Source organism: Colossoma macropomum, unplaced genomic scaffold (genome assembly GCF_904425465.1).
Source record: "Colossoma macropomum unplaced genomic scaffold, Colossoma_macropomum, whole genome shotgun sequence".
Taxonomy (NCBI): Eukaryota; Metazoa; Chordata; class Actinopteri; order Characiformes; family Serrasalmidae; genus Colossoma; species Colossoma macropomum.
The window spans coordinates 41,189,497-41,217,023 of record NW_023494792.1 but is presented as its reverse complement, the minus strand read 5'-3'; the positions used below and the strand labels follow the sequence as shown (position 1 = coordinate 41,217,023).

Genomic DNA, 27,527 nt, shown 5'->3' with positions numbered 1-27,527 from the left:
AAAATAAATTAGGTTTATCTTACTACTGCAAAAATAAAAACAGAAATGTGTGCGTGTGTGTGTGTGTGTGTGTGTGTGTGTGTGTGTGTGTGTGTGTCTCAAAAATTTGCACATGGGCATTCAGACATATCAGAACTGTTCAGAAACTGTGTACTGTGGTCAGATTAAACAAAAATAGAACTCTTTTCCTTGAAATTCAAATCTAAGAGAGAGACCCTCGTAATCTTTTCGGTTTGCTAAAAGAAATGGGCAAAAAATTTTCTCACAGTGCTGCAGTTAGCTACTTCTTGCTGTAGATGTCTCAGAGCTGTAATAGCCATCAACAACATTGTAACAAAGTGCTAAGAGTATTAATAGTACAGAGCATTAATTTACAGTGTTAGACACCCTTGAGGCACTTAGCGTCTAAAAACAGTGTGCAAAACGCATCTCTCCCTTTGCGAACAATAGAAAACAATGCGCCTCTGTCCTCCCTCCCACACCCTTTGGTGTGCAGGCCCTTCAGCCCTAATAGGGCTTGGCTTGACTATAGTGCTATTAGTATCTATAATAGGCCTGCAAAATATATTGCCTGTTAATTATTCCTGCGATATTGCCCAAAAAATATATCACAAAAGGCTGTAATAAGCAAATGAGCCCACTAACCAAGTAATTTATTTTGGTCAAAATAATGAAAGTCAAGTTGTCATTTCCAGTGCATGTTTAATATACTGCGCGGTGTATTTGAAGTACAGTGACAATGCTAGTAGTTTGTTACTATTGCGTCCCGTTCTTGACTGATTGACCATCTTTCCTTTGAGCAGATCCTGACCACACAGTTCAGGCAGATGGAACAGGAACTAGCAGAATCTCGCAGACTGAGAGAGGAAGAAAAGCAGCAGTTGGCCAGTTCTGAAGAACAACTAGGGGCCCTCAGAGCCAGCCTAGAAACGTCTGAGAAGGAAAGAGAACAGGCCATCGCTGCTGTAGAAGCAGAGTTAGCCAGAAGGAGCTCTGAGCTGGATGAAGTGAGAGCGAGACTGAATGCAGTAGAGCAGGAGAAGGAACAGAGTGTAGAGAAAAGGAAGGAGGCAGGGGCTGGCATTGAGGCTGAGCTGACCAACTTAAGAGCAAGCCTGGAAGCTTCAGAAAGGCAGAGAGAGGAGGTGACGAAGAAGCTGGAAGTGGAGGTCGAAAGCCGAGTGGCCGAGCTGCACAGTCTACAAGAGAAGCTCGATGTGGTGGAAAGAGAGAGGGAGGAAGCGTCGAAGGGAGAAAGAGAGGAGTTGACACGCTTGCAGACTGAGCTTACCAGCCTGAGAGAAAGTCTGGATGTTGGCAGAGAAGAGCAGGAAGTTGGGCTTCAGGCCATGCAGGCTTTGGAGAAACTATGGAAAGGGCTCCACTCTCTGACAGGAAGTGATGAAGGAATGGAGGTAGAAATGTCCATCCCTGCTGACCCTGCACAGGTGCTTCCTGTATTAGAAACACGACTGGACAACCTGAGAGCAGAACAGCAGGAGAGAGAAGTGCGCATGTCTCAAATCACTGTCACCCTGGAGACTCTGCAAGGTAAACAATAAACATTGAATTAAAGGGATTCTTGCAAATAATACTTGTAGCAGTGTGGGCTAGGAGTTGCATGACTATTAATTTTTACTAGTTGACGTCATTAATAAAGAAGTTGGTTAGTCATTACCACATTAAAAAAATGTCCAGATGTCTGTGAAAAGTATTTTATTAGTCGTTTTCTAGTCAGGGCTGGTTCTAGAGGCAGAAGCTGTGGTTTGAAGAGGGATTGCATTGCAGAAGAGTTTTCTGTTATATTTTCAGTAAGATTCAGCCTCAGGCACTCTGCCCACAGAAGTATGCGGACTGTCTGATGTGAACTGCATGGTAAAATCACCTCAGCTTTTAGAAGCTCACTTCTCACTGAGAATTTAACTGGTTCTGGTCTGCGCCCTGTCCGATGGGAAACAAATGATTGTTTACCAAGCTAAATACTAGTAGCAAGCAATTGCATCTACTCCCCAGCAAGCGTTTTAGAATGAGGCATAGGCCAAGTCGCTGAACCAAGAAACATTCATGATACCCCATTTAAAAAAAACTATTCTTGGACTGTGTTTGAAACCATAGGTAGCAGGTGAACTAGATATCCCCATGTGTTTGCCAACTGGTACTCCAAGTTTGTTTTTGTTGCTGTACGTTTTGAGGGGATGTTTCGTTTATCGCTCAAATGACCCTTTCACTATCATGGTTCTCAAAACCTACCGGCTCTGGCTTAAAGAGCCTGTATTTCAAAACAGTTTTACCCAGCTTACCATGTCATTGGTTTCATTTTATGTAATAATTCCGTGCTAATAAAGTAGTTTGGGCTTTGTATTTTTCAGAAAAAATGACTTCTGTTCTCTCCTCCACTTCATTGCAGTTTTTACCACTGCTGCATTTTAGACACTGTCCTTAACTAGTCTACTGTTACACACAGCACCGACTGGTGGATTTATTAGTTGACTTGTCTATTCAACCCCTAGGAAGGGGTAAATATCTGAAACTAATGAAATGAGTGAGGAAAAAAAACACTGACGCAGCACAAACGGCATAACATGACTACAATGTTACTCTCGTTTATTCAGACTGTTAGTCCAAATTTCTTTTTTTTTGCAATGAATAGCTTTAATGAAACGTACAAACATACATTACCAGTTGTAAGTGCTAAACTTTTGACGACATATAAACTTATATACATTCGAGCGTTGAGCCTTGAATAAGAATTTACAAGCTCATTAGAATGTATGACTCCTAATGGTGCTGAGTAGATACAGCCCCCTGTGTCGTCTTGATTATGGGTCTGTTGACTTCACAGTACAGTTTGAATGTTGTATTCTGTGATTTCCTTGCAGTCAGTGACTGCAGCTGTGTTTCCCAGTGTAGACGGCCAGTATAAAAGTCATGTGGTGCTGCAGTGCAATTAATGCCTCTGGTTAAAATGAGCTTCGCTTCTCTTTCTTTCAACAAACACAGCCATCTTATTTATTGTGAGGAAACAGTCATGTACAAGTGGCAATTTTAACAAAAATGATAGTGGAGCTCTTTACAGCATGTAGTCTTTCTGTGTGTTAGCATAGGAGAGCATTTGCTGCAAAGACACCATCCATTTTGCGACTTTGAAATGTTCATTTATTTGAAGCAAACTATTATCAGTGTTTTCTTCTTGAGTAATGTTGTGTTCTGACTAAAACTGGAAAGGTTGAATAGCATTGGGTTGATTCCATTTGACATTGCTGTCTAGAGTAGAACAAAAATGATGTATATTCCAATTTTAAAAACATATTTTAATACTTCACAGCATTTACACCATATTAAGGTCAAAAAGTCACAAAGTCTTAAAGTTCCCTTTAAATGGCCATTCAAACTCCTTTTTGGTCAAGGCTTAGTTGGGAAAATCTACAGAGCTTGCTGATTTTCTTGAGCAGTTACATCTTGATTATGAAACCTGTTCACATTTTTCGCAATAGATTGTAGTTTTATTCCTGGGCAGACTCAAAGAATTTATTAGAAATAACACACTAAATCAGGCAGTTATGCTGTTGTTATTGCTGTTAGATAATGCTATGCTATATGTTTATATGAATGTATTGTATTCAAAATATAATGGCCAGTTCTTCACTGTTTTAAGGACAACTAGATAAAAGCACTGCAGAAGGAGAGGAGGCAATCGCCAGGATACAGCAACTTGAACAACAACTCAAGCTTCAAGTGAGTGGATAGCAGAGATGGCCAGTGCTTTAGTGGGAACCTGGGAATTCCTTATATAGGAAACTGCTCATACTTTTGCTGAAACCTTTGCTGCATCCTTAGGATATACAGTGCTGTGAAAAAGTCCTAGGCATCAGAGGAAATGATATGCAAAGATATTTATCTGGACAGTAACAGCTTATATGTTCAGAAAACACTAAAAATTAGAATTAACACAAGTAAATAAACAGTACTTTGTGATTTGTTTAGTGTGGTAGTTTTACCATTTCCAAAGCCTTTAGTAAGTCCAGTATTTAGTAAACGTACTCTACCTATTTTTTTTAATCAGTTCTTCATTAAATCAGGTGTGCTGCTGATGGAATTTAGCAAATCCATACAATAACTAGAGTGGAGAAGTCAGGACCCAAACTCTCTTTTTCTATCTGTATTCTTCTTAACAACATATTAATATATTTTTAATGAAAAAAAGTATATTTATTTGCTTATTTTACTAGCAAAAACACAGTTACCACCAAGATAAGTAGTTTAACACCGTTTTTGGGCTGTCTAAGATTTTTGCACCATACTCTATGTATTGTTGTGTAAACATCATCAGTGTAAGATATTTCTTTAGTGCAGTGCCATATGTGCTTAATAAGCTGGGGCAGCCTGTCTGTGTCTGCCTGTTTGATCTAGTCAAGGGTAATGATGTAGCAGCGACTGTCTCAGGTCGAGCGGGTAGACTGGTCGTCCCCTAGCCTGTAAGGTCAGACAGGTAATCCAGTGGGGTTATGACTGCCAATTCTACTGACTTTCCTGTCTGTGCTTTCCTGCAATACTAAATGATAATCATGATACCATGTGTAATAATGGTATTTTAACATGTTTGTAGTTTATATTCAAAGGATTGTGCTCATATTGTTGAGTGTACTGTTTTATAAGGTGGACTTGTGTTTCCCAGGTTACTGATGAGTCACTGGGAGATCAGGTGACTGACCTGTCTGTGAGGGATTTGGACAGGGCAGACAAAGGTGAGTGCACCCGGCAGTCCTGTGTTTGTCTTCTCGAGCTGTAAACTAACCAAACAGACATTGACCTCTGACCAAACATTTCCCTTTGTTGTAGTTGTCTGCTCTGACAATGTTTAATAGTGTTATTTCAGTTTTAGAGATCAGTTTCCTTGTAGTTTAAGTTATACTGTATTCTTTTCTCCAATGTATTGGACTTGTTGTAATTCATTTTGCACAAATATGTCTCGTGGGGCCAGGTATGGTTATGTAACAAGAACATCCAGGGTCCACCATGTGCCATTTTGGCCTGAAAGTAGCTTAATATGAACAGGAAATGTTTAAGCCAATCAAATGTATTGTGAAGGGGGCCACAAAGTAGTGGGTGATAGTATACTCCTCAGTCTTGTCTGTTGAAGAACAAGCCTGTTGTTAGCCAATGGATGTAATGTAAGATAGTGTTGTTGAAAGGTCCCTCCACAAAACTCCAGTTAAACATGTAGATGTTTGTCACAAGTGCAGAGAACACAAAACATGCTTTAAAAATAAACATTAGCTCTTGCAAGGGAAAAACAGTTTTGTTAGCAAACAATATTTATTTGCTAGCTAGCTTGTTTTGCTTGTATTATTATTGTACTCTAAATGTCAAAAGAGCACAAACTAGAGGAATTTGGTTGGAGGGTTTGTGCTGTTTTTGGTGGTGAATCTCGGCACAGTCCAGCAGCAAAGTAAGAAGGGCAACTTTTTAAATTCTCGTTATGAGATCACGTCTAGCCCTGCAAGACTACAAATGTGTCAGACTTTTGCATGTCTTTATGTAGTGATTCAGCATGGTAATTCTAGTTTATCTCAGAAATAAGTATATTAGAAATGCTAAAATATGTAAAGTAAGCATTTCTATTGCTATGACAATGTTTTGATGTGATTTCTATTCCTCTATTTTCCCAGTTGAAGATGCATACGACAACAGCTCAGGTGATACATTACACACAGAGAAAGTTCTGGCTCTGGAGCAACAGCTGATTGAGAGAGAGAGGGAGCTTTCTGCTCTCAGGGAAAAGCTAGCAATCACTGAGCAGCAGAGCCTGAAGATTTCAGAAGTCGGAAAAGCTGACTATGGAACTACTGGAAACCTTTCTGGCATGCCAGAGAGTCCTGGAGTGCTGCCTTGTCTTGATGATACTCTAGAAGAAGACAAAACACTGATTGCTGTGGAGACTTCTGGAATGTCTACCTCGGTCTTGTCCTCGACTGCTGACAATGAGAGTAGTCCTGAGATTACTGGACCACAGCCTGAGTCTCCTGGAGAGTTAAAGGGAGCTTCCTCAGATGAGATGGTAACCAGCAGTGACTCAGAAGTTGCTCATAGTAGCTGGACACTTCTAGAGGCCATTAATCAAGATGGTGCTCAAGAGTGGCCTCAACAGGAATCCAACTTTGGTGCACTACAGCTTTCTACACAGTCCTGGGAGGAAACTAGTGAAGAACAGGTCACATCTACATGCTCTATGGTTGAGGTAGAATCATCATCCGTGGTTATTCGTGAAACAGTACAGGTACACATTAGCGAGCAAGAGGCCAACTTGCTGAGTATGGAATCTAGCCCTGGTCAGGCTTTTGCACAAGTCCTGGCAGAGGAGCTCCAGAAAAGACACAGTGAACTACTGGCTGAACTTCAGCAACTAAAAGATTCAGCCTCTGAGTCTCAGGAGAAAGTATACCTACTGGAAGAGGAATTGAAGTCACTGACAGCTATTAAGGACGAGGCAGAGGCAAGGGCCCAAAGGTATGAAAAAGAATTGACCGAAACAAGAGCAGAGATTCAACGAGAGGCAGATCAAATGACTTCAGAGAGAGATAAACAGAATAGCGTGAAGAAAATGCTTGAGGAGCAGCTGGAGAGCTTGCAAATAGAGGCTTGCTCCAAAGATCAGAAGATTCAAGCTCTGCAGGCAGATCTAGATGAAGTCCAGCAAAAACTTACTGAGAAAGAAGGACAAGCAAGCATGCTTGGTGCCCAGTTGGAGGACAAAGATCTTGTTTCCTCTGAACTGGAGGAAAAGCTCATTGACCTGGAGGCAAAACTTAAGCAAGTCTCACAGGAGGCTGACATTACTAAAGCTGCTCTTGTTGACAGGACAACTGAACTAGAGAACTTGCAGCAGCAACTTTCCCTGAAAGAACAGGAAATGGTGGAACTCAGTGATACCATGACTGCCAAACTGCTCCAGGCAGGTGAGGAAAAGTTTGCTATATCTAGTGAAGTCAAAAAGTTAAAGGAGCAAATGTTAGAACTTGAGAAAACTTGGGATGACCAGCAGAAAGTGAAAGCAGACAAAACAGCTGATGACAACGAGGAGCTGGTCACTTTGCGCAAGGAGAAAGAGGACTTGGCTGCTCAAATAGTCACCATGAGAAAGGATGGAGAACAAGTCAAACGGAAGTTGCAGGCAGCCTTGGTGCAGCGCAAGGAACTGATGAAAAAGATTGCAGATTTTGAGAAGTTAGAAGAGGGTGGCAAACAAAAAGGTGATCTAGATGAAGGTGCTACCCCTCATTGTACAGATGAGAGAGAAAGAGAGCAGGAACTTGAAGCACTATTGCAAGAGACCAGACAAGTCTTGAATTCCAAAGAAGAAGCTTTGACTGTTTTAGAGCAGAAAGCATTAAATCAAGATCAAGCCCTGGCTGAGGCACATGCTGAAATCCAACGCTTGATTGAAGAGGCTGAAAAAGTGAGCCAAAAAGAGCAACAAATGCTACAGTTAGAAGAGGATAAGACTAGATTGCAGTCACAGGTTGGCAGCATGGAATCTGAGCTTGATATGTTGCAGAAAAGGCTTCAGGAGGCTGTGGATTCTCGTAAAGACACCCTCCGCAAGGCAAAAGAGAAGGACAGGCATCATCGTGAACAGCTGAGGCAGCAGAAAGAGGAGTACAGTGGCCTGCTAGAACGTTTTGAAGCTGAAGATGAAGAGAAAGCTGAGCTGCTTAAACGTCTGAAAGACCTTGAAAGTCTTTTGGAATCAAAGGAGCAGACAGATAAAGAGAAGCTTCTCACTGTTGAAGGAAATTCCAAGAATGCTTCAGAGAATCTAGAGAGACTAGGGTCCGGGGATTGGGTTCAGGAGGATTGGGTGGATTTTGCTGCACCTGAGACTGACATTAGACAGCAAAGGTCACCTGATGAGCAGCTTCCACAAAGTGCATCAGGAGATGAAGAGACTGTGATAAATTCCCTTCAGGAGGAGCTGAAATCTGAGCAAGCTGCCCGTGTGGACTTAGAAAAGCGTCTGCAAGAAAGTCAGGCCACTGTGTCAGTCAAGGAGAATGAGTTCCTTGAGCTCAGCAAAGAACTGGAGGCACTGAGGGCGAAGGAGAGACAAATAGATGCTCTTTCAGAAGAGCTAAACACTTTGAGAGAAAAGTGCCAGCAAGCAGAAGCCCATGCAGAAATGCTGAAAGCAGAAGTGGAGGAGGCTGCAGCTGTGGCTAGGACAAGCTTATCTAATACAGAGTCTCCTGTTGCAGCTCTGCAGGTGGAGGTAGAGGAGTTCAAGCAGTTTCTGGAAGGCAAAAACAATGAGATTGTTGACCTAAGCCAGCAGCTGAGTGAGCAAAGTATCCTTCTGCAGAAGATGCAGGAAACGATGTTGGAGAAGGATCAGCTGATCAGTTCCTTGCAAGAAGGACTGAAAGCTGAGCAAGAGAGGAACCAAAAACTGGAGTCAGAAATCCCACAAAAGCAGGAGGAAGATAAAGACAACAATGCCAAACTGCAGCAACTTCAGCGCAAATTACAGGCTGCTCTGGTATCACGAAAAGAAGCTCTCAAAGAGAACCAAGCTCTAAAAGAAGGGCAAGCTGCTGTTGAGAAGATAAGGTTAGAGCTACAAGTAAAGCTTGAGAATGGTGAGACAGAGCTGAGTAAGCTGAGAGCAGAGAGAGAGAAACTGATTGAAGAAGTGGATCGGGCCTTGCTGGAGAACCAGAGTCTTGGTGCCACCTGTGAGAGCCTTAAGCTTGCTATGGATGGTCTCCTGAGTGAGAAAGACACATGCCAACGCCAAGCTGAGAGTGCCAAAGAAGAAGCTGATCTGGCATGTAGACAATGGGAGGGAAAGATGCAAAGCATGAAAGATGAGTATGAAAGTTTACTGAAGTCATATGAGAACGTGAGTGATGAGGCTGAGCGTGTTAGAAGAGTGCTGGAGGCTGCTAAACAGGAGAGGCAGGAATCGGCCGCCAAGGCACGGGCCTATGAGGCAGCCAAACAGGAGGCAGAGAGGTTAGCAGAGGAGGCTCAGAAAGAAGTAGATGCAGTAAAAGAGAAAATGAGGAAGTTTGCCAAGGCGAAGCAACAGAAGATTTTGGAACTAGAGGAGGAGAATGAGAAGCTCAGAGAACAAGTAGAGACGAAAGGCACCAAAGAAGTGGATACAGAGTTGAAGCAAGAGCTTGAAAAAGTAAAAAATGATTTGAAAGCTTTAAAAACTAATTTTGACATTGTAGAGACCCAACGACATTCTCTGGAACAGGAAACTAAAGAACTGAAGCAGCAGTTGACTAAGGAAATTGATAGAAAGAACAGTGAAGCTCTTGGTTTGAGCTCCTCTGGAGTAATTATTGAGGAAGAGGTGTTACCAAAGCAGTCAAGCCCTATTTTTACTGAAAACCAAGAGGATCTAGTTACCCATATCCATTCCAAAAAGTCTAATCTGTTGGAGGAGGCAGAGGGGTCAACTCTGGTCATGCTTAAACAAGAAACTACAGAGATCAAACCTAAGACTGAGTTGACTCAAAGTGCACACATAGAAAGAGAGGAAAGACTAAAGGAACTGGAGGTAGCTCTTGAGGTTGCAGAGAACAATCTAAAAGTACTTCAAGAAGCTCTTGAAGATGAGAAAGCAGTCAGAGCTGAGCAGGAAACCTCCCTTAGCACAGAATTGGCTTCTCTGAAGCAGCACCTTCAGGAGAGTACGGAAAGAGAGGAGAGACTGAAGGAGGAGTGTTCTAAAAGAGAAACACAGCTTCAGGAGCTTCGCAAAAGCCTAGAAGCTGAGAAAGATGACCTTGAGGAGCAGCTAATGAACCAGTTAGCCCAGGTCAATGGCAGTATTGCCGGTTATCAGCAGGAGGCAGCTGACAGTCGAGATCGTCTTGCAGACCTGCAGCGAGAATTGGAGAAAAAGGAGAGAGAGCGAGCTGAGTTGGAAGCCACTGTAGCGAGTGAAAGGGACCGAGCAGCAAGACTTGAAGAAGATAAAAGACAGGCCCAACGAGAAAGAGCTGAGGCAGAGGCAGAGGCAGGTAAACAGAGGGAGCTGGAGCAGAAGCTGAAATCTGCACAGAGGGTAAAAGAAGGAAGTCAGAGCCGAGCTCGCCAACTTGAAGAACTTCTGAGGGAGAAGCAGCTGGAGGTCCGACAAATGCAAAAAGACTGCATCCAGTACCAGGAAAGGATCAGTGAGCTGGACAAAGAGACAAAGGCACTCTTACTGGGTAGAGATGAGGTGTGCTCTGAGCTTGAAGCAGCCCGTCTGGAGATAGCAAAGATCACAGAGGAGAGGACCAAGCTTGAATCGGATTTGACAACATTAAAAGGGAAGCTAGATGTGGCTCAAGGTGAGGCTAGTCAGGCACTAGCAGACAAAACGGCCTTGGAGCAGTCAGCACAACAGCGTGAGGCTAAGTTAAAGGCAGAAGCTGAGCGGACCCTTGATGAAGTAAGATATCGCTTGGGGGCGGAGCTTAAACAGATGGAACTGAGGTTAGAGCAGGCCTACAGTGACAGGGAAAAAGAAGAGGAGGCAACTCTTGAGGCTAGGAAAATTGCGGAGGATGCAGACAGATATGCCCAGGAAACGCAAGCACGCCTGGATGAATCACTAGCACGTCTAGCTGCCTTTTCGCGCTCTATGTCTTCCCTGCAGAATGACCGTGACCGGGTTCTGGATGAAGCCAAGCAATGGGAGAGTCGCTTCCACAGCGCCCTCCAGGGCAAGGAGTCCGAGCTGCGGGAAGCTGAAAGCCGAGCTAAGGATCTATCTGAGCAACTTCAGAAAGAGACAACGCAAAAAGAGAAACTTCAGAACTCACTAGAGAGGTTTGTTTCACTTTTACCATTTTTTTAATTTAGACCAATTAAAAAAAATAGCCAGATGTACAGTGTACAAAATTTCTCATGCAAAGAACATTTTCATTTTTATCTCATTTACAGGTTGCAGAAAGCAGAGGAACAATGGCAGCTGGAGTTGGCTGAGGCAGAGAAGAAGCACAGTGAAACCCTTTCTGCTTTGGAAAAAGAAGGAGGGGAATTGCAACAGAAATTGACTGAGGCAGAAAAGTCCCTTGCCCAAACACGCTCCCAGCTTGCCACGCTGGAGGCAGAGACAGAAGGACTACGCCACAGAGCTAAAGCTCTAGAAGAAGCAGTGGGCAAGCTTCAGAGTGAAGCCAACCAAGCCAGAGTTGAAATCAAGGAGAGAGAAACTGAGGAGAAGAGACTGTGCTTGAGTCTGGAGCAACTTGAAACAGACTTGCGTTCCTTTAAGAATCTCACAGAGACTCTTCAGGCAGAGTTGGCTGAGAAAGAGAAGAGAGAAGTGGAGCTGCTTGAAGAAAAGGAACAAGCTGTGACTCAGGTATTCAGTTTGAACAATAAGTACATTGACATGCACACTAATAATACAAACCCAAAAACCCAATTTTAAAAAGAGTTGGGACAGTAGGAAAAATGAAAATAAAAATGGACAGCAATGATTTGCAAAATCCTTTTCATCCTGTATTCACTTGAAAACAGTATAAAGGCAAGATATTTAATGTTTCAACTAAATAACTTTTGTTTTTTGTATACATACACTTATTCTAAATGTCATGTCTGCAACATGTTCTTAAAAAGTTGAGACGGGCACGTTTACCACGGTGTTACATCACCTTTCCTTTTAACGTTTCGGAACTGAAGGCTCCAATTGTTGTAGTTTTTCCCTTCTTGCTTGCTATAACACTTCACTTGCTCAGCAGTCCAGAGTCTATGTGTACGCACATTGTGCAACATAATGCGCCTCATGTTTTCAATGAGAGACAGGTCTGGACTGTAGGCAGCCCACTCTAGTATCTGCAGTCTCTTACTACAGAGCCACACTGTTATAATACATGCAGAATGCACCTTGGCATTGTCTTGCTGAAACAAGCAGGGACATCCCTGAAAAAGACGTCATCTAGACGGCGGCATATGTTGCTCCAAAATACCCCTCAGCATTAATGGTGCCTTCACATATGTGCAATTATCCATGCTATTGGCGCCATTGCCATACCATGACAGACGCTGGCATTAGAACTTTGTGTTGGTAACAATTGGGATGGTTTACAAAAACAAACTTGAAGGTAGCCCTTCCACTTTGCATCAGTCCATTTCAGATAACCTTTAGCCCATTTGTAGATGCAGCAATGAACGAGCAATGTGTTTACAGACAAGGGTTTTCCAGAGGTATTCCCGAACCCATGTGATTATATTCATTACAGAAGCATGTTGATTTTAATGCAGTGCACGTATGAGGGGTCGAAGGTCACAGGCATTCAATATTGGTTTATGGTCTTGCCCTTTATACGAAGACTCTTCTCCAGATTCTCTAAACCTTTCATAATGTTATGGATGTTAGATGCTGAAAACTCCTTGCAATTGTGCATTGAGAATCTTTGTTCTTAAACTGCTGGACTGTTTGCTCACTCAGTTTTGCACATAGTGGAGACTGAGCTTTTCCTGAAAGCTCCTTTTATACCCAATCATGATAGCATGACCTGTTACCTATTCACCTGTTTACCTGTGGCAAGTTCCGAAAACAGATGTTTTTGATCATTCCCTAAACTCTCCAGCGTTACATTGCCCCTTCCAACTTTTTGGCAATGTGCTGCAGGCATCAAATTTCCAATTTCGAAGTTGATAAGGTTTAATAAAATATTAAATATCTCTTCTTTGTGCTGTTTTCAGTTAATGCACGATGAATATCTGATTTCGGCAATTATCTGATTATTGAAGCGGCCATTTCTTAGAATGGACTTTTGGCTCAGTGATAGGGTTTTTCAGCATGTGCTTAATCTAATTTCTTTTGTTTTTATATATCTGTGCATGTGTGCGAACAGAACCAGACAGAGAACAGCCACTGATGTAAAAGTAAACACAACACACTACGTACAGTTTAGAACTATATAAACTCCCCAGAAATATCTACCAATAAATGACTACATGTTGAAAAGAAAACTGCAGCAAGAGGTTAGAAATGTATGTCCCAGGCTACGCTGCTTTGGTGACTTTATTGCTGAGTTGCTAAGCAAGGGTAGAGATGCAATGTTATGTATTTAGAAAGAAACATGGGTAACACTTTCTGTGAATACCATGACTACAAGAATCAATACACACATTTGTGACACATAATAATACATTTATAATGCATTGTAAAAGTAGCTATAAATGTCCTGAAACTGTGTTCCACCAATAGGCTGCGGAAGAAGCTAGGAAGGAAGCAGATGGCAGAGCAGAGGAAGCAGAGAGACAGCTGGAAGAAAGAAGATCAGCCATGAGAGATCTTGAGGAGAAACTGCAAAAAGCTGAGGAGGATGCTACCCACAGCAAGGCTAGACTGGATACATTCACAAAGGCTATGGGATCCCTGCAGGATGATCGGGACAGGGTGCTAAGCCAGTACAAGCAGTTAGAAGAGCGACATCTACAGGTATGATATCAGTTAAGGCATTTGATTAGAATGATTGAAATGTATTAGATTGTAAGACTATAGGCTTGCCCTTAAACACATGGTATAGCCAAAAGTTTCCCCTTAGTGCAAATATAGTTGATCAGCCAAGACATGTTTGGTGTACGAACTTTGCTTCTTTAATGTTGCATTAGAGCTACAAGGCTAATGTAGATAATCAGTACACTAGTGTCAATTAGCAAATTAGCAAACTACATGCCTAAATCACCACACACTTGCCTCAAATTGTGTCAAGTTGTTAAGTAATTTCAAATAGACTTGTTTTGTGATTTCTGACATTGTACAACAAAACTACAACAATAGTTGTCTGTAAACATGGACAAATCCCTTAATGACTTGATGCAGTTTGAGGATTTAGATTTTTGTTAGCTAGATTATCCTTGTAGCTCCAGTGTGAACTTTGTTGTATTTGCTAGTCTCAGAATGTTTTGTAGGGTCTAAACATCAAGTCTACTTGTCTTTCAGGTGATGATGGAAAAGGACGGGCTCATCCAAGAGGCAGCTGCCGAAAATAACGGTCTGAAGGAGGAGCTCCGCAGTCTTCTGGCCCAGCGTGACGACCTCCATGCTGAAAACGCCAAGCTGGCTGCCCAGCTGCACGGCTACAGGGACGAGCTAAAACAGGTTCTCGCCATGAAGGACTCCCAGCATAAACAGCTGCTTTCAGCTCAGCTCGAACGCATCAGTGTCTTGGAAAAAGAAAGGGAAGACTTACAAGCCAGGATTGAGGAAAGGGAGACCTTGATTAGAAAGGGGCCAGCAGTGGAGCACGAGGTTTTGAGCCAAGCTGGACAGGTCATGGTCAAGCAGAAGATGCATGATGCTCCAGGTGCAGAGGTGGAGAAACTAAGGGAGCAGCTTCAAGCGGCCAGGAAGCAGATTAGCACCCTAGAAGAGATGCTGAAGTCTGAAAGGGAAGCCCAGGCAGCCGACAGCAAAGAGCTGAAAGAGCTACGCTGGGAAGGTGGCATTCTGCGGACTGAGGCTGAAACAGCAGAGGAAAGAGTAGCAGAATTAGCCAAAGACTTGGTAGAAATGGAGCAGAAGCTGCTAGTGGAGAGGGAAGTGGTAGCCCAGCTTAAAGCTCAGAACCAGTCCTTTGGTCAAGCCATGGCCTCCCTGCAGGACTCAAGGGATCAAGCCATCAGCGAGGCCAAGGAGCTCCACTTCCGTCTGGAAGAGAGTCAACAGACAGGACACTCAGCAGCGCCCTCTAGCAGCTCCAGTGGAGAAGTATGGAGCCTGAAGAATGCTCTCTCAGCACTCCAGAATGACAGAGAACGAATGGTAGGTAATTTTAGAAATGAATCAGTAATTAATATGTTTGAATAGCAATTTTTTAATTAAATAATTAACTGTTTTGATTCTCCTATTACTCGTTCTCCCTGTTACTGATTCTCCTATTACTCCTTCTCCCTGTTTTGATTCTCCTATTACTCCTTCTCCCTGTTTTGATTCTCCTATTACTCCTTCTCCCTGTTATTGATTCTCCTATTACTCCTTTGATTCTCCTATTACTCCTTCTCCCTGTTTTGCTTCTCCTATTACTCCTTCTCCCTGTTATTGATTCTCCTATTACTCCTTTGATTCTCCTATTACTCCTTCTCCCTGTTTTGATTTTCCTATTACTCCTTCTCCCTGTTTTGATTCTCCTATTACTCCTTCTCCCTGTTATTGATTCTCCTATTACTCCTTTGATTCTCCTATTACTCCTTCTCCCTGTTTTGATTCTCCTATTACTCCTTCTCCCTGTTTTGATTCTCCTATTAATCTTTTTCCCTGTTTTGATTCTCCTATTACTCCTTCTCACTGTTTTGATTCTCCTATTACTCCTTCTCACTGTTTTGATTCTCCTATTACTCCTCCTCCCTGTTTTGATTCTCCTATTACTCCTTCTCACTGTTTTGATTCTCCTATTACTCCTTCTCACTGTTTTGATTCTCCTATTACTCCTCCTCCCTGTTTTGATTCTCCTATTACTCCTTCTCCCTGTTTTGATTCTCCTATTACTCCTTCTCCCTGTTTTGATTCTCCTATTACTCCTTTTCAGTGTTTTGATTCTCCTATTACTCCTTCTCACTGTTCTGATTCTTCTTTCACTTTTCCCCTGCTCCAAATTATCTATTAACAAACTTAAATGTGGAATTGTCTGCAAATTGTTTTATTTGCTGAGTTTACCATATTGAAAAAAAAAATTAAACATATATATAAACTTTCCTACAGCTTCCTGTGAAGTGATAATCCAGTGTTTACTACTCCCTGTGCACTTAGAAGTTCCCTTTCAATGGGAGCTTTTCACTTCCTTCTGTTTGGAATCAGCCTTAAAGTGACTGAATACCCTGTGCATATGGTCTAGTAAATTTGGTCTAGTGATGTAAATAAATATTTCATAGGTTGCAAATCTTTTACCTCACAATAATTTCATTTGATTATAAGGAAATGTTTCAGCACATGATGAAATCTCAAATATCACCTGAATTCAATTTGATTATTTTGGCCTGATTCAGAATCTTTTTTTTTTTTATAAAACACTGAAATGAAATGTGAAAAGACAAACCGGTAGAATATGGGCAATAAAAAACAATACACTGATTGAAAATAGCCAGATCTGTTAAATTCTTGTTAAATGTAGTGTTGTGTTGTACACATGGTAGGGAACATGTCCTGAAAAGACACTTAACCTGTGCTGGTCTTCCTCTGCCCTAGGTGGAGAAGTTACAGCTGCAGCACAGTGAGCTGGACAAGCTTACCCAAACTCTGGAGGAGGAAAAGAAGAAGGGAATAGAAATGGAGAAGAGGACAGCAGAACAGCTGAAGGAGAATCATGCCCAGCTGCAGAGAGACAGGCAGGAACTGGAGACACTCAAGTAAGATGAAAATATCCTAGACCACTTGTAAATGGTTCTTAAACTTGTTTTATACTTATGTCTTGTGCTTGAAGGTGACAAAATTATAAGAAATGACCTGTTACATTTGTCACATACTTCTGCATTCTGCAATGTGTGAACTGGCTCTTGTTGTAAACAGAAAACAGCCACTAAGAGTACTTTTATGATGGGTTTATGAATAGTTTAAAGTTAGTTTTTTAATTGTTATTATTTACGTCATAAGCACTTTAAAATCCTTTAGTAGCAATTACAACACACAAAAAAAATCAAGTGACCTGTTGCTTGACAAATAGCGGGCCTACATTAATTGATACTAGGGATGCATCCATGCTGATACTGGTATCAGGTGTCGGGCCGATACCATGCTCTTTTATTTATATTCTATCTTATAAAAGGCACCAATGCCAACATTCAGTATGCCGGGTTAGTGTACAGTGCTTGTTGTTGAAACAGACAGATGAGGAGTATGGGACCAAAACTATAAAAACGTACATTACTTACTCACATACAGATACGTTTTTTTTAACTCGGAACAAAACCCACTTCTCTCCACTGTGACGCTACTCGATCCAAGGTAACTAATGTAGCATAGCTAGCTAATGCATGTTATTTAAATCGGAATCGAGCATTATTGGCCAGGTATGCTTACACATACAAAGAATTAGTTTTTTTGTTTTTTTGGATGAATAAAGCTTAGCTTTGGTTTTGTACGGGACTTGGGCATGTGTTCCGTGGCAAGTTATTGTTAGCTTAGGTCATAAAAGGGCAGTGGGATTATGGGAGCCGCAGTAGAGTGAAGGAAGAGATGAGAGCCAAAATAACACTGAGAATTCTGTATCCCCCAGTCACACGATGCTATCAATGCTAAGAGGTCGAACTCGCGATCTCCTGATGAGAGGGCCAACACTTGGACGGTTGCGCCCATACTTTACATTTTCGGGGGGCCCCCATACTTTACATTTTGAAAAAACAAGGTGTTTCCATCATTATAGCGGAGGCACTCTGGAACCGTGAGGTTTTATATTTTCATAATTTTACAGTTTTTTTGTGTTCTGTATTATTTTGCATTAAAATTAAATTAGTCCTGTACTTCTGTCACTTCTCTTTCCCAACATGGCAATTATTGTCTTTGAAGCATCATCATAGGCTTGTATCTGGTGATGGTTAATCGAGATGTGATGGCCTACATTAGCAGATGAGCTTATTACAGAAACACAGTGCTGGTTAAATGTGCTCGGTGCTGCAGAGAAGATGCCTGTTCAAAAAGCCGCCTCTGTGGTACGGTGTATATTTAGGGACATCCAGCAAGTTTCAGACTGAAAAATGACTTCAGTCTCTGGAAAAACATCATCATGCAGATTGGTCGTGGTGAAAGAGATTGTGATTGGTTTAATTGGCTGAATTTGTTAATGACATGAAAGTGAAAGCTTCTTATTATCACAATGCTTCTCTCTCTGTCACCCCCTGTAGACTGGAACGTAGTGACTGGCTGGCCCAGGCGGAGCTCCTGAAGCAGCAGACTCTGGCCACACTCTCAGAGCGTGACCAGCAGGTTCGCCACCTCAGTGCCATGCTGGAGGAGGCACGGGCAACTGCACAGGAGCACACTCACAGACAGGTGAGGGGAACTCTGAGATTGAAACTATATTTCATTCCTTTCTCAACACCTGATTGTGATGACAGAAATGACAATGAAGCCTCACCTGACATGGCAAGCAATTCTCATTAACTATTTTATTAATTACGCTCTTATGTATCAATACTGAAGATCAGTATTACTGACTGACACCAATGCTAATATGCCGGATAGATGACATATCACCCAGCACTAAATATTACACATAGAAATACCAACATTGCTTTTTTCCTAACCGTTTTCTGTATCTGTTTTGGCTTGTTACTGTAGTTTAATTAGAAAGGTTCAGTTTGTTGAAATGTATTTGTATGATATTGATCGTCAATCAATATCTTAGCTTAAACATATTTGCATGTCATGGTACCCATCAGGGAAAGATCACAGTGGACAGCGCACCCGGAGGCCCCCTAGAGCACAGTGAGGACTATAAAGCTGAGTGCATTCTTCTCCAGAGAAGGTATTGAACTCAAAGAACCATCAATGATACTGAACCACTGAAACATTTTCATTTTTCTAGTCACAGCCGATATACAAGTACATTTAGTATATCCAGTATACTTCCAAAGGGCCAATAGAATACTAACATGATGTTTATTAACTCGCTTAACACCTCGTCTCAATTGCAATACTGTTTTTTCATAGATAAAGATTTAAATAATTGACTGCGTTCCTAAAGAAATATTGGGCAGATGTAGTAAAAGATAACATCTAGTAAAATGTTAGATTACAAAACCGATACAATCTGTTTGGCTGAGCTGCATTCAAAGCTGTTGTAAAGTGTTTAGTACACACTCGTATGACCACCTCACAACAACTGAATTCTGAGTTGTGCTGTTAATGTGATAATCATTGTCTGTTATACTGCTTGCATGGACCACCCAGCATATTAATTAAGAACCTGGTTTTGTTTACACAGATGGGTTGACAACTAGTTTTCTAAATGAGAACAAAGCTGATCAGCTAGCTAACAGGCTAAACGATTTGAAGTACTTACTATATGAAACTGTGCTTCAAATGTTTTGTGTTGTAGTTTGATTTGCCTTAAGTAGCATTAAACCCTGGCTAAATCTCAAATGGCTTCCTCCTTCCTATATAGTGTGCTATGTAAGTTACATAGTTCTGCGGTCGACACCTATATAGTGCAGGTTTTGTCCGGTATGGAACTGTACACACATGGCTATATCCCAAATGAGTATTTGTTAAATATAGTGTGCGATATTTGGGTGCAAGAGGTATTTTTATTCCTGCATAGTCTGTTACATAGGGAATAAGGAGCCATTTGAGATTCAGCCCCAGCGTGGGAAAAGGGACTTTTACATCACTGTAATCTTGGTGCTAAATAAGACTGGAAATCACACAGAGAAGCAAATGGAAATTAGTATTGTCATTGCTGTGTTATTTTTTTTTAAACCACATTAAACACTGCTGTAATATGTTCATTATTATATGACAAAAATATTTAATTAACTGATTTTATTGATTTTTTTTTATTTTTCATTGTTTACTCTTTTTAGTAAAGTTTAGCTTGTTTTCCTCAGTTTCATCTGACTTAGTGATATTTAACTACAAATGTTTGTAATGTGAGTGCACACATGGCTCTTAAAAGGAATGAGAGGAGTTGATCTGATTGGCTGTTGCGGCAGCACACCCAACTCTGACTACATATTTACTTTAACTTCGCTCCTGTTTACAGTTGTTCTGCTCTGCGCTGGGTTTGAGGCTGTACTGCCAGTCAGAAAAATACTAACAATACATCTGCCACACCCACACACACCAGCGCTGTGATTTTACGCCTAATTTGCACGTCTGCGATATTATTCATCTAGTAGTGTTGGGTAAGGGGGCAGGGCAGCATGGTAAATGTAGGATAGAACTCAGCAGGAAAGTAGATCTCCAGGAGGAGAGTTGGTGACCACTGGATTAATGTTTGGATAGGAGGCTATGATATAGCTAGGCTAACGTCCTGCTGATGAAGAAAATGCCAGAAGAGACCCAGCCATTATGTAATGATCGGATATGAAAACGAATGAGCCTATGTTGTCAGCCATTTATTGGGTGAAGGTAGCTGTGCCCTTTCTGTAATTGCCTAATTAATGCCACTGGGTCAGCTTACATGTCTGCTCTGACTGTCTGTCGGTGTCTGTGTGTCCTGGTCAGGTTGGATGAGGAGACGGAGCTGAGGCTGAGTGTGGAGGAGCAGCTCTCTGCAGCGAGAGATCACCTCAAACGGTGCGACCTTAATACCAGATTAACACACACTTCGTGTCTGTCCTACAGGAGCCACTAACCGGCATCTAACTGCAGCACGGGGTGGTGACTTTGATGAGACAAGATCATCACGTCTTTTATGATTTAGATAGAATAACAAAGGACCGAACATTTCTCTTTGTTTGAATTTGAAGGGGAAGTCCACAAGTTCTTCTAAATTTGTGCATACTTAAATGGTTAAGATATAAACAGTCATTCAGAGTGGTTTAGTGTGAAATACTCTGTTCTGGAGAAACTTATAAAGTGAGAATTGTTCACAGTGGTGGTGACAGGGACCAGATATCTGAAGAGTTTAATAACTCTGAAATCTCCCACACAGGAAGTTATTATAGAAAATGGTTGTGAAAACGCTGACACTGACATTGAGCCATTTTATATCAAACTACTTTGAATGACTTTCTTTATATCTCAACTATTAAATAATGCAAAAAAATTCTAAATCAGCAGAAATCCCCTTTAAGATGATTAAGTTCAAGACTTAATTGCCATCAGTCAGTAGGTTGTTTGGAATTTGTTTTTGTGCAATTAAGATGCAACATAAAGTATTTATCAGCTAGATTAAACAAGAAAATGCAATTAAAGACTGATTGCAAATATATAGAAACATAGAATGCTGTACATCGAAATACAGTTTGAAAACATAGAAACAGCAAAATACATGCAAAAATACATCCATCACAATTAAGAGACCCCTCTTAATTTATTCAGTTTCCACACAAACAGCCATTATTCAGGAAGGGGAAAGGATGAGTTTCCAAAATTGGCGCTCAAAAAATTATTAAAAGACTTCTATTAACTGTGTAAGACCAGCAAAACTGTCTGTCAGGTAAACAGTACTTTAAGCTTTCATCTTTGAGAGAAAGAGGAGAAGATCAAGCTCCACTCTTGCTTCAGATCTGAAAAAATCCACAGGTGTTTCTGTCCATCCTTCCACTGTGAGAAGACAACTCAACACTATGGGCCTGAAAGAATGCCTAGCTGTTAAGAAGCTGAAGAAGAGCTGAAGAAAAGACTGTAGAAAAAAGAGAAGAATGTCTGCAAATCAAACAAAGAAGCTGCTGGTGTTCTCAGAACAATGGACTGACCACCCCAGAGTCCAGATTTCAACGTCACTGAATGTGTTTGGGATTATTTGGATCGTGCGAAGCAGAAAATGCAACTGACTTCTAAGTCTGAACTTGGGAGGTGTGGAAAACCAAGACAGATAAAGACATATAATAAATAAAGAATAATAATAAAGATAGAGTGTACACTCTAATAATTATGAAGACAGAGAGGACACACTAAATACTGAAAGAAGAAGACCTTGTATTTAGTTATTGTGGCTTCTGTGTAATTTACATATTCTTACTGGCTGTTTTGACTTTAAATTAAATACATGAAGAGTGTCTCAGACAGTAAATAGTAATCATATAAATCAATTGTTTGTGATTTAATCATTTTAATTGTAATTATATGTTTTACTTAGTGCTTTTCTCACATGCTTTTTTCGCAGGCTTTATAAGAGAAAATTCAGTTATGTAAACAGTGTAAACACAGACAACAAGAACACAGAAATGAACAAAAACACAAGAAACATTCTGAACATGGACATTTATTCAGTGGGTGTAAAGATAATTTAGCTTCTGGGAGCAATGTATTGTCTTTCACAGCATTAGAAAGTGCTGATAATTTTATCGTTTGACATTTGTTCCATTCTAATTTCACTTTCTGCCTTAATTTCATGAGCTATAAAACTCTTTGAAAAAAGGGCTGAAACTTTTTAACACTGACTGTTTACTCACCTGTCTCTGTGCAGGCACACACAGGGTGAGTGGCACTCAGGAGGTCAGGGGATTACCTCTGAGACTGCCGTCCTGATCGAGCCACCAGAGGGCGCCATTACACGGGTATGTACCAAAGCAGCACAGACCATAAATGCCTTTTCTTCATAACATGTCCATTAAATGGAAATTTAGATGCATTGGGCTACTTATAATGTTCATATTGTCAGTGTCTCTGTATTTTGTATTTTTTTTTACAATGTTTGAAAACATTAGCTGTTCCTTACATAATGTCAACAGTCTTGTATTTAAGAACATATTTCCTTCTCCTGTAAAGTTACCATTTTGGAGATACTTGGGGTTTTTTTGAATAGTGATGATACATTTCTTCTTAACAGTGTCTGAGTTTGTATTGTGGATTATGTTTAAAATTTGTGAATTTGAAAATAGGTACCCTAAATTTTAACAAAGATTTCTGTACTAGTTGTGGAAAGTATTATTTATTATTATTATTATTATTATTATTATTATTATTATTTATAATAATATGAATTATATAATAATAATAATAATAATAATTATTATTATTATATTGCACCTTACTGAAATTTTACCTAGGGAAAAACATTCTTCATACAAAACCTTTTATAGATTAAAGCAGTCTGAATGTTGTGAAAGTTTTGTAAGTCAGACTTGTTTCTCAAGCCCAGATTAAGTCTTAACTAATAAAGCATTGACTAATAAGGATTAGTCACTAATGTTGCAGGTTTAATTCTTTTTCAAGGAACCAGCTCTTAATAGAAACATAGTTTCAAAACACAGCAAAATAGTATATATGGTAATGACTGTTTTTGTTTTTGATTGAATAATAATAATAATAATAATAGTATATTTATTTAGTGCCTTTCTCACACTCAAGGGCGCTTTACAAGAAATCACGCAATTATATAAACATTATAAATTTAAGCATAAATATAGACAACAAGTACACAGACAAAAACGAAAATACCTGTGAAAAGATTTCAAGATGTAACGTTCTGAATGTGGGAATTCATTTAGGCTGTGTGATGACAGTTTAGCTTCTGGGTGCAACATATTGTCTTTTACAACATTAAAATCTCAGTATTTTCACAGTGCTTGGCTTATAGTTTTATTGTTTGACATTTGGTCCATTCAGATCCCAGGCAGCCTTAACTTCATGAGCTTTCCTTACTTTTCTCTAAAAAGGGCTCATTCTTTCATATCTTCTTATCATATCTTTTCATATCTATTAGGTCAGTTTACCTAATAGGCCGCCATACCACATACAACTGGTTATGAGTTATAATAGCATACTACGTGACTTATAATAATGTCCTGACTGTGGCTGTGTTCAGAAGTTAAGACTACAGCATGTAAAGTCCATGTTGGTCTCAGTTTACTCAGTGCATTTGATCACTTGTCAAGTGTAATTGGTGTGTGTATGTGTGTGTGTGTGTGCGTGTGCATGTGTGTGTGTTTCAGACGCGGAGCGGTGGTCCTAGCTTGCTTCGGATGCTGAGAGGAGCTTTCTGCTCCCGCCAGCGAACTCCTCTACTGGTGTCCGTCTACCTACTGACTGTACACGTTCTGCTGCTACTGTGTATGGGAGGATATCTGTGAGACCGTGGAGAGGACAAGACAGAGCCAGTGTCTGAAAGGGGGCAGAAAGCGTGAAGGAGAAAGAATGTATGTATACAGCTGTATGCAAAAATATTAACACTCCTGGTCGATTTGCAGGTTTTGTTGATTTTTTAGTGCGCAATTCCTTTTTTTCTTTTCCTTTTTTTTTGCTCAGTTTAAGACATTGGAAAAAAATAAAACATAAAATATCAAATGCGCCATAACTTTTGCTTTTGTTTTATTTATTTTATCCAATATGTAAAATTTAGCAAATAAACAGTAACTGCATTAAAATATGCCGAAGTATGTTCTCTGTAGAGGATGTGTTAAATTATTTTCACTTACACACTCAACAAAATGTAATTTGACCAGGGGTGCCAACATTTTTGTATATGACTGTGTGCATGTGTGTATATGCAAGTGAAAGAGAGAAGGAATGTGTGTGTGTGTGTGTATGTATGTACACCTCATTGGCAGTTTATTGGTTCCACCTAATTTTGTACTAATTGGCCACTTTATCAGAAATACCTACCTTATATCTCCACTATATTTTGGTGTACAATTACAGACTGTAGCTCATGTGTTGCTGCAAAGTTTATCAGCCCCCCCTCTACCCCTTTCATTATTGGTCAGTTTCTGATCACAGGGCCACTTTGGTCCAGATACTGTTTGGATGGTGGGTCATTCTTAGCAGAGCTGTGACAATGACATGGTAGTGGTCATAGTAGTGTGTGTGGGGTGCTGGTACAAGTGTATCAGGCACAGCAGTGTTGCTTGGGACTTATGATGATCTTTTTCCAGTAATCAGTGGGGTAGAGGGGGGCTATTAAACTGTAGCAACAGATGGGCTACAGTCTGTAATTGTACACCTGTATAGCGGTACACCTATATACCTGTAAGAGAAGTGTTTGTGATAAAGTGACCGATATGTGTAGGACCAAAGTAGATGCACTTAATGAACTGACGTTTCAGTGTGTATATATATTGAAAAGGACAGGGAGCAAGAGACACACATATAAAGACAGACAGTATCTTACAGGGTGACAGTTACACATTTTAATGATCAATGAATAGCAGGAAAAATGATTTTTACTTTTTATATAAATTAATGAATTTCTTAGCTATTTTGCCAAAGTTTTGTTAATGGAGTTACTTTGTTTAGGCCAGAATTCTCACTGCCAAAATCAGCTCTACCTAGTGTAAAAGGTTAAAAACGTCCTACTGCACTGCATCATAGCAGCCACAAGGGTACAGTATTTAGTAAAGGGAAAGCTGTGTCGTCCATTTAAATAGCCCATGTCACGGAAAATGGATTGTCCTCACTTTTTGAAAGAAGAGTTGAATGTAGTATAAACATTGAAAGTTTAAATGTTTGAAGTTTCAAAAAGTACTGTTTACCCCATCGTTTAGAATTCACTGGGCCTCACTAAGGCCCATTATTTTTAATGAAAACGCATTTACCTACAGTTGTATGGAAAAGTTTCAGCACCCTTGGTCAAATTATGTTTTGTTGATTTTCCAAGTGAAAATAAGTTAACACATTCTCTACAGAGAAAACATTTTAATGCACAGTTACTGTTTATATGCTGAATTTGATATATTAAAAAAAAATACAAAATATGTGCTGTGCAAAAGTTATGGCAAAATCAATGTTTTACCTTTTAGTTTGTCTGATGTGTTCACCTCAGCATATAAATAGAAATTGTGTGCTGAAAATTTTCATATTTCAGTTTGTTCTCTGTAGAAGCTGTGTAAACCTTTTTTCACACAAAATCAACAAAACGTAATTTGACCGAGGCTGTAGAAACTTTGGCATGTGACTGTATATCTACCTATTCAGCCTACAACAGTTTAGCCCCGCTCGTCATCCCAGACTTTTTGAATGAGTTGCAATACAGGGCAGCCAATCAGCATAGAGACAATTCACATATATCAGTCTTAAAGGCACAGTAACAAAAACATTCTCTTTTAAAGGGAGGTTGGAAAATGCACATGTAAAAAATGTAAATGCATATGACTGTGTTTGGTACATAAACCCACACAAATGTCATAAGTGGATGTCAGAGGAAAAAATAAAACACAAATGTAGGTTATGGGCCCTATAATGTGATATACTATGCTTAATTTTCATGGATTAGGTGCATTTGAAGGTGCATTATGGATTCCATTCTTCTGTTGTTCATTTTGAATTCATATTTTAATCTTTCTACATTCTTCTGGTCAGGAATCCTTTTATTTCTTCATGTTTCCGCTTGACTTTTTTGTGCCGTTGTGCACAGGCAGGAAAGGATGGATATAAAGAACCTTTTCCCAGTTGACTATGGGCGTTTTAGCCTTTTTTTTCTGTTTATTTCTGCATTTATGAAGCAACTAACTGAAGTCTGAAGTCTGTTAGTACAAATATATTTCAGTTTAGTCAAAAAGGTCAGAACTTTCCCCTTAATTCAGTGTCATCACTTTTTATTTCCTTTTACGGCAGACACGTTTGCCAACCTGGCGCAATACTGCCATAGCTTAGGTTTAATATATGTTTAGATCCTTTTCAGTCAAAGAGTATCTTTATCTGTAACTCACTACAAACGTGCACATTCCATAATGAGGTGTTTCTGTTGTTCTTATGTTGTCTTATTATGAAAATCAACTTTTAAATCAGATCTGTGATTGCTACATACAAAACATTTACACTACACACTAATTTACATAATTATTGTGTTCTGGAAGAAGGTTATTCTAACGCTGATCCTCTGAAATGGATTTCAAACATCCTTCTTCTCCTTCTGCTGCTGTGTATGCTGGGTTGGGCCGGGTGTGGATGTGATGAAGAGATTTTTAAGCACAGCCCAGTTTGGGCTTCCTGTTATTTTACCTGTATAACCAATGTAAATGACCCTCTTTCCCTCCTCTGTGTTCTTTGTAAGGGATATTTTTTGGAAATAAAGTTTATTTAAGGGATGCCGCTGTTGCTTTATTTGTACGTCCGTATTTTCTGTGTCGCTGAAACAGTTATGGTGGTGGTGGTGTTCCCAGTCTTCAGATTAGTAAATAAGGCTTATTTAATCAATCATAATTAACATTAGCGACATGCTAATGAAAAGCATGGCTGATTTGCTTTTGCTGAAGATGCTAATAAAAAGCAAATATATTGAGGTTTAAATATACACTGACTGACCAATTTATTAGGTCAACCTATCTTATATCTATCCTCATTGTCCATTTTATCAGCTCCACTTTTGATTTAGGTGCACTTTGTAGTTCTACAGTTACAGACTGTAGTCCATCTGTTTCTCTGCATACTTTGTTAGCCCCCTGTCACCTTGTTCGTCAGTGGTCAGGCCCCTACAGGACCACCACAGAGCAGGTATTATTTTGGAAACTGATGTAGTGTTGCTGTGTTAGTGTGTGTTGTGCTGGTAGGAGTGGATCAGACACAGCAGTTTTTTCATCGAGTTTTTTCACTCACTTTTAGACACTCCCACCTTGTTGGTTCACCTTGTAGATGTAAAGTCAGAGACGATGGCTCATCTCTCATCAATTGCTGCAGTTTGTGCTGGTCATCCTCTAGTCCTTTGTCAGTCGTCACAGGACGCTGTTGGCTGGATAGTTGTGGTTGGTGTCCAGGGTCAGAATTGAATTTGTGAAAAATTAACAAACGGAGCTCAGAATATGTGACTGCTCCATACAGCTCTATCCTGCTGGACTGTGACACGTTATTGCATTAAGCTTAACAAAGCTTAAAAAGCTGACACAGAGGCTAATCAATCAGGCTGATAAAATCAGTCCTGTTTGTATCTGTCAGTCATTAATGAGTCAGTCTCTGCATCAGAAAACGAGAAACAGGG

The 27,527-nt window shown here is 40.2% G+C and overlaps 1 protein-coding gene across 1 annotated transcript in view; it reads left to right on the top strand.

The window, feature by feature from the left end:
• golgb1 (golgin B1) overlaps window positions 1–23,922 on the top strand; it is a 37,789-nt gene extending 13,867 nt beyond the window's left edge. The window contains 13 exon segments of the mRNA XM_036577204.1: window positions 804–1,551; window positions 3,656–3,735; window positions 4,676–4,745; window positions 5,670–10,827; window positions 10,942–11,365; window positions 13,220–13,453; window positions 13,958–14,779; window positions 16,199–16,359; window positions 17,851–17,998; window positions 18,388–18,473; window positions 20,174–20,245; window positions 22,083–22,173; window positions 23,551–23,922. Coding sequence (XP_036433097.1) covers window positions 804–1,551; window positions 3,656–3,735; window positions 4,676–4,745; window positions 5,670–10,827; window positions 10,942–11,365; window positions 13,220–13,453; window positions 13,958–14,779; window positions 16,199–16,359; window positions 17,851–17,998; window positions 18,388–18,473; window positions 20,174–20,245; window positions 22,083–22,173; window positions 23,551–23,688 — 8,232 coding nt within the window. The 3' untranslated portion in view covers window positions 23,689–23,922.
• Window positions 23,923–27,527: the final 3,605 nt, after the last annotated feature.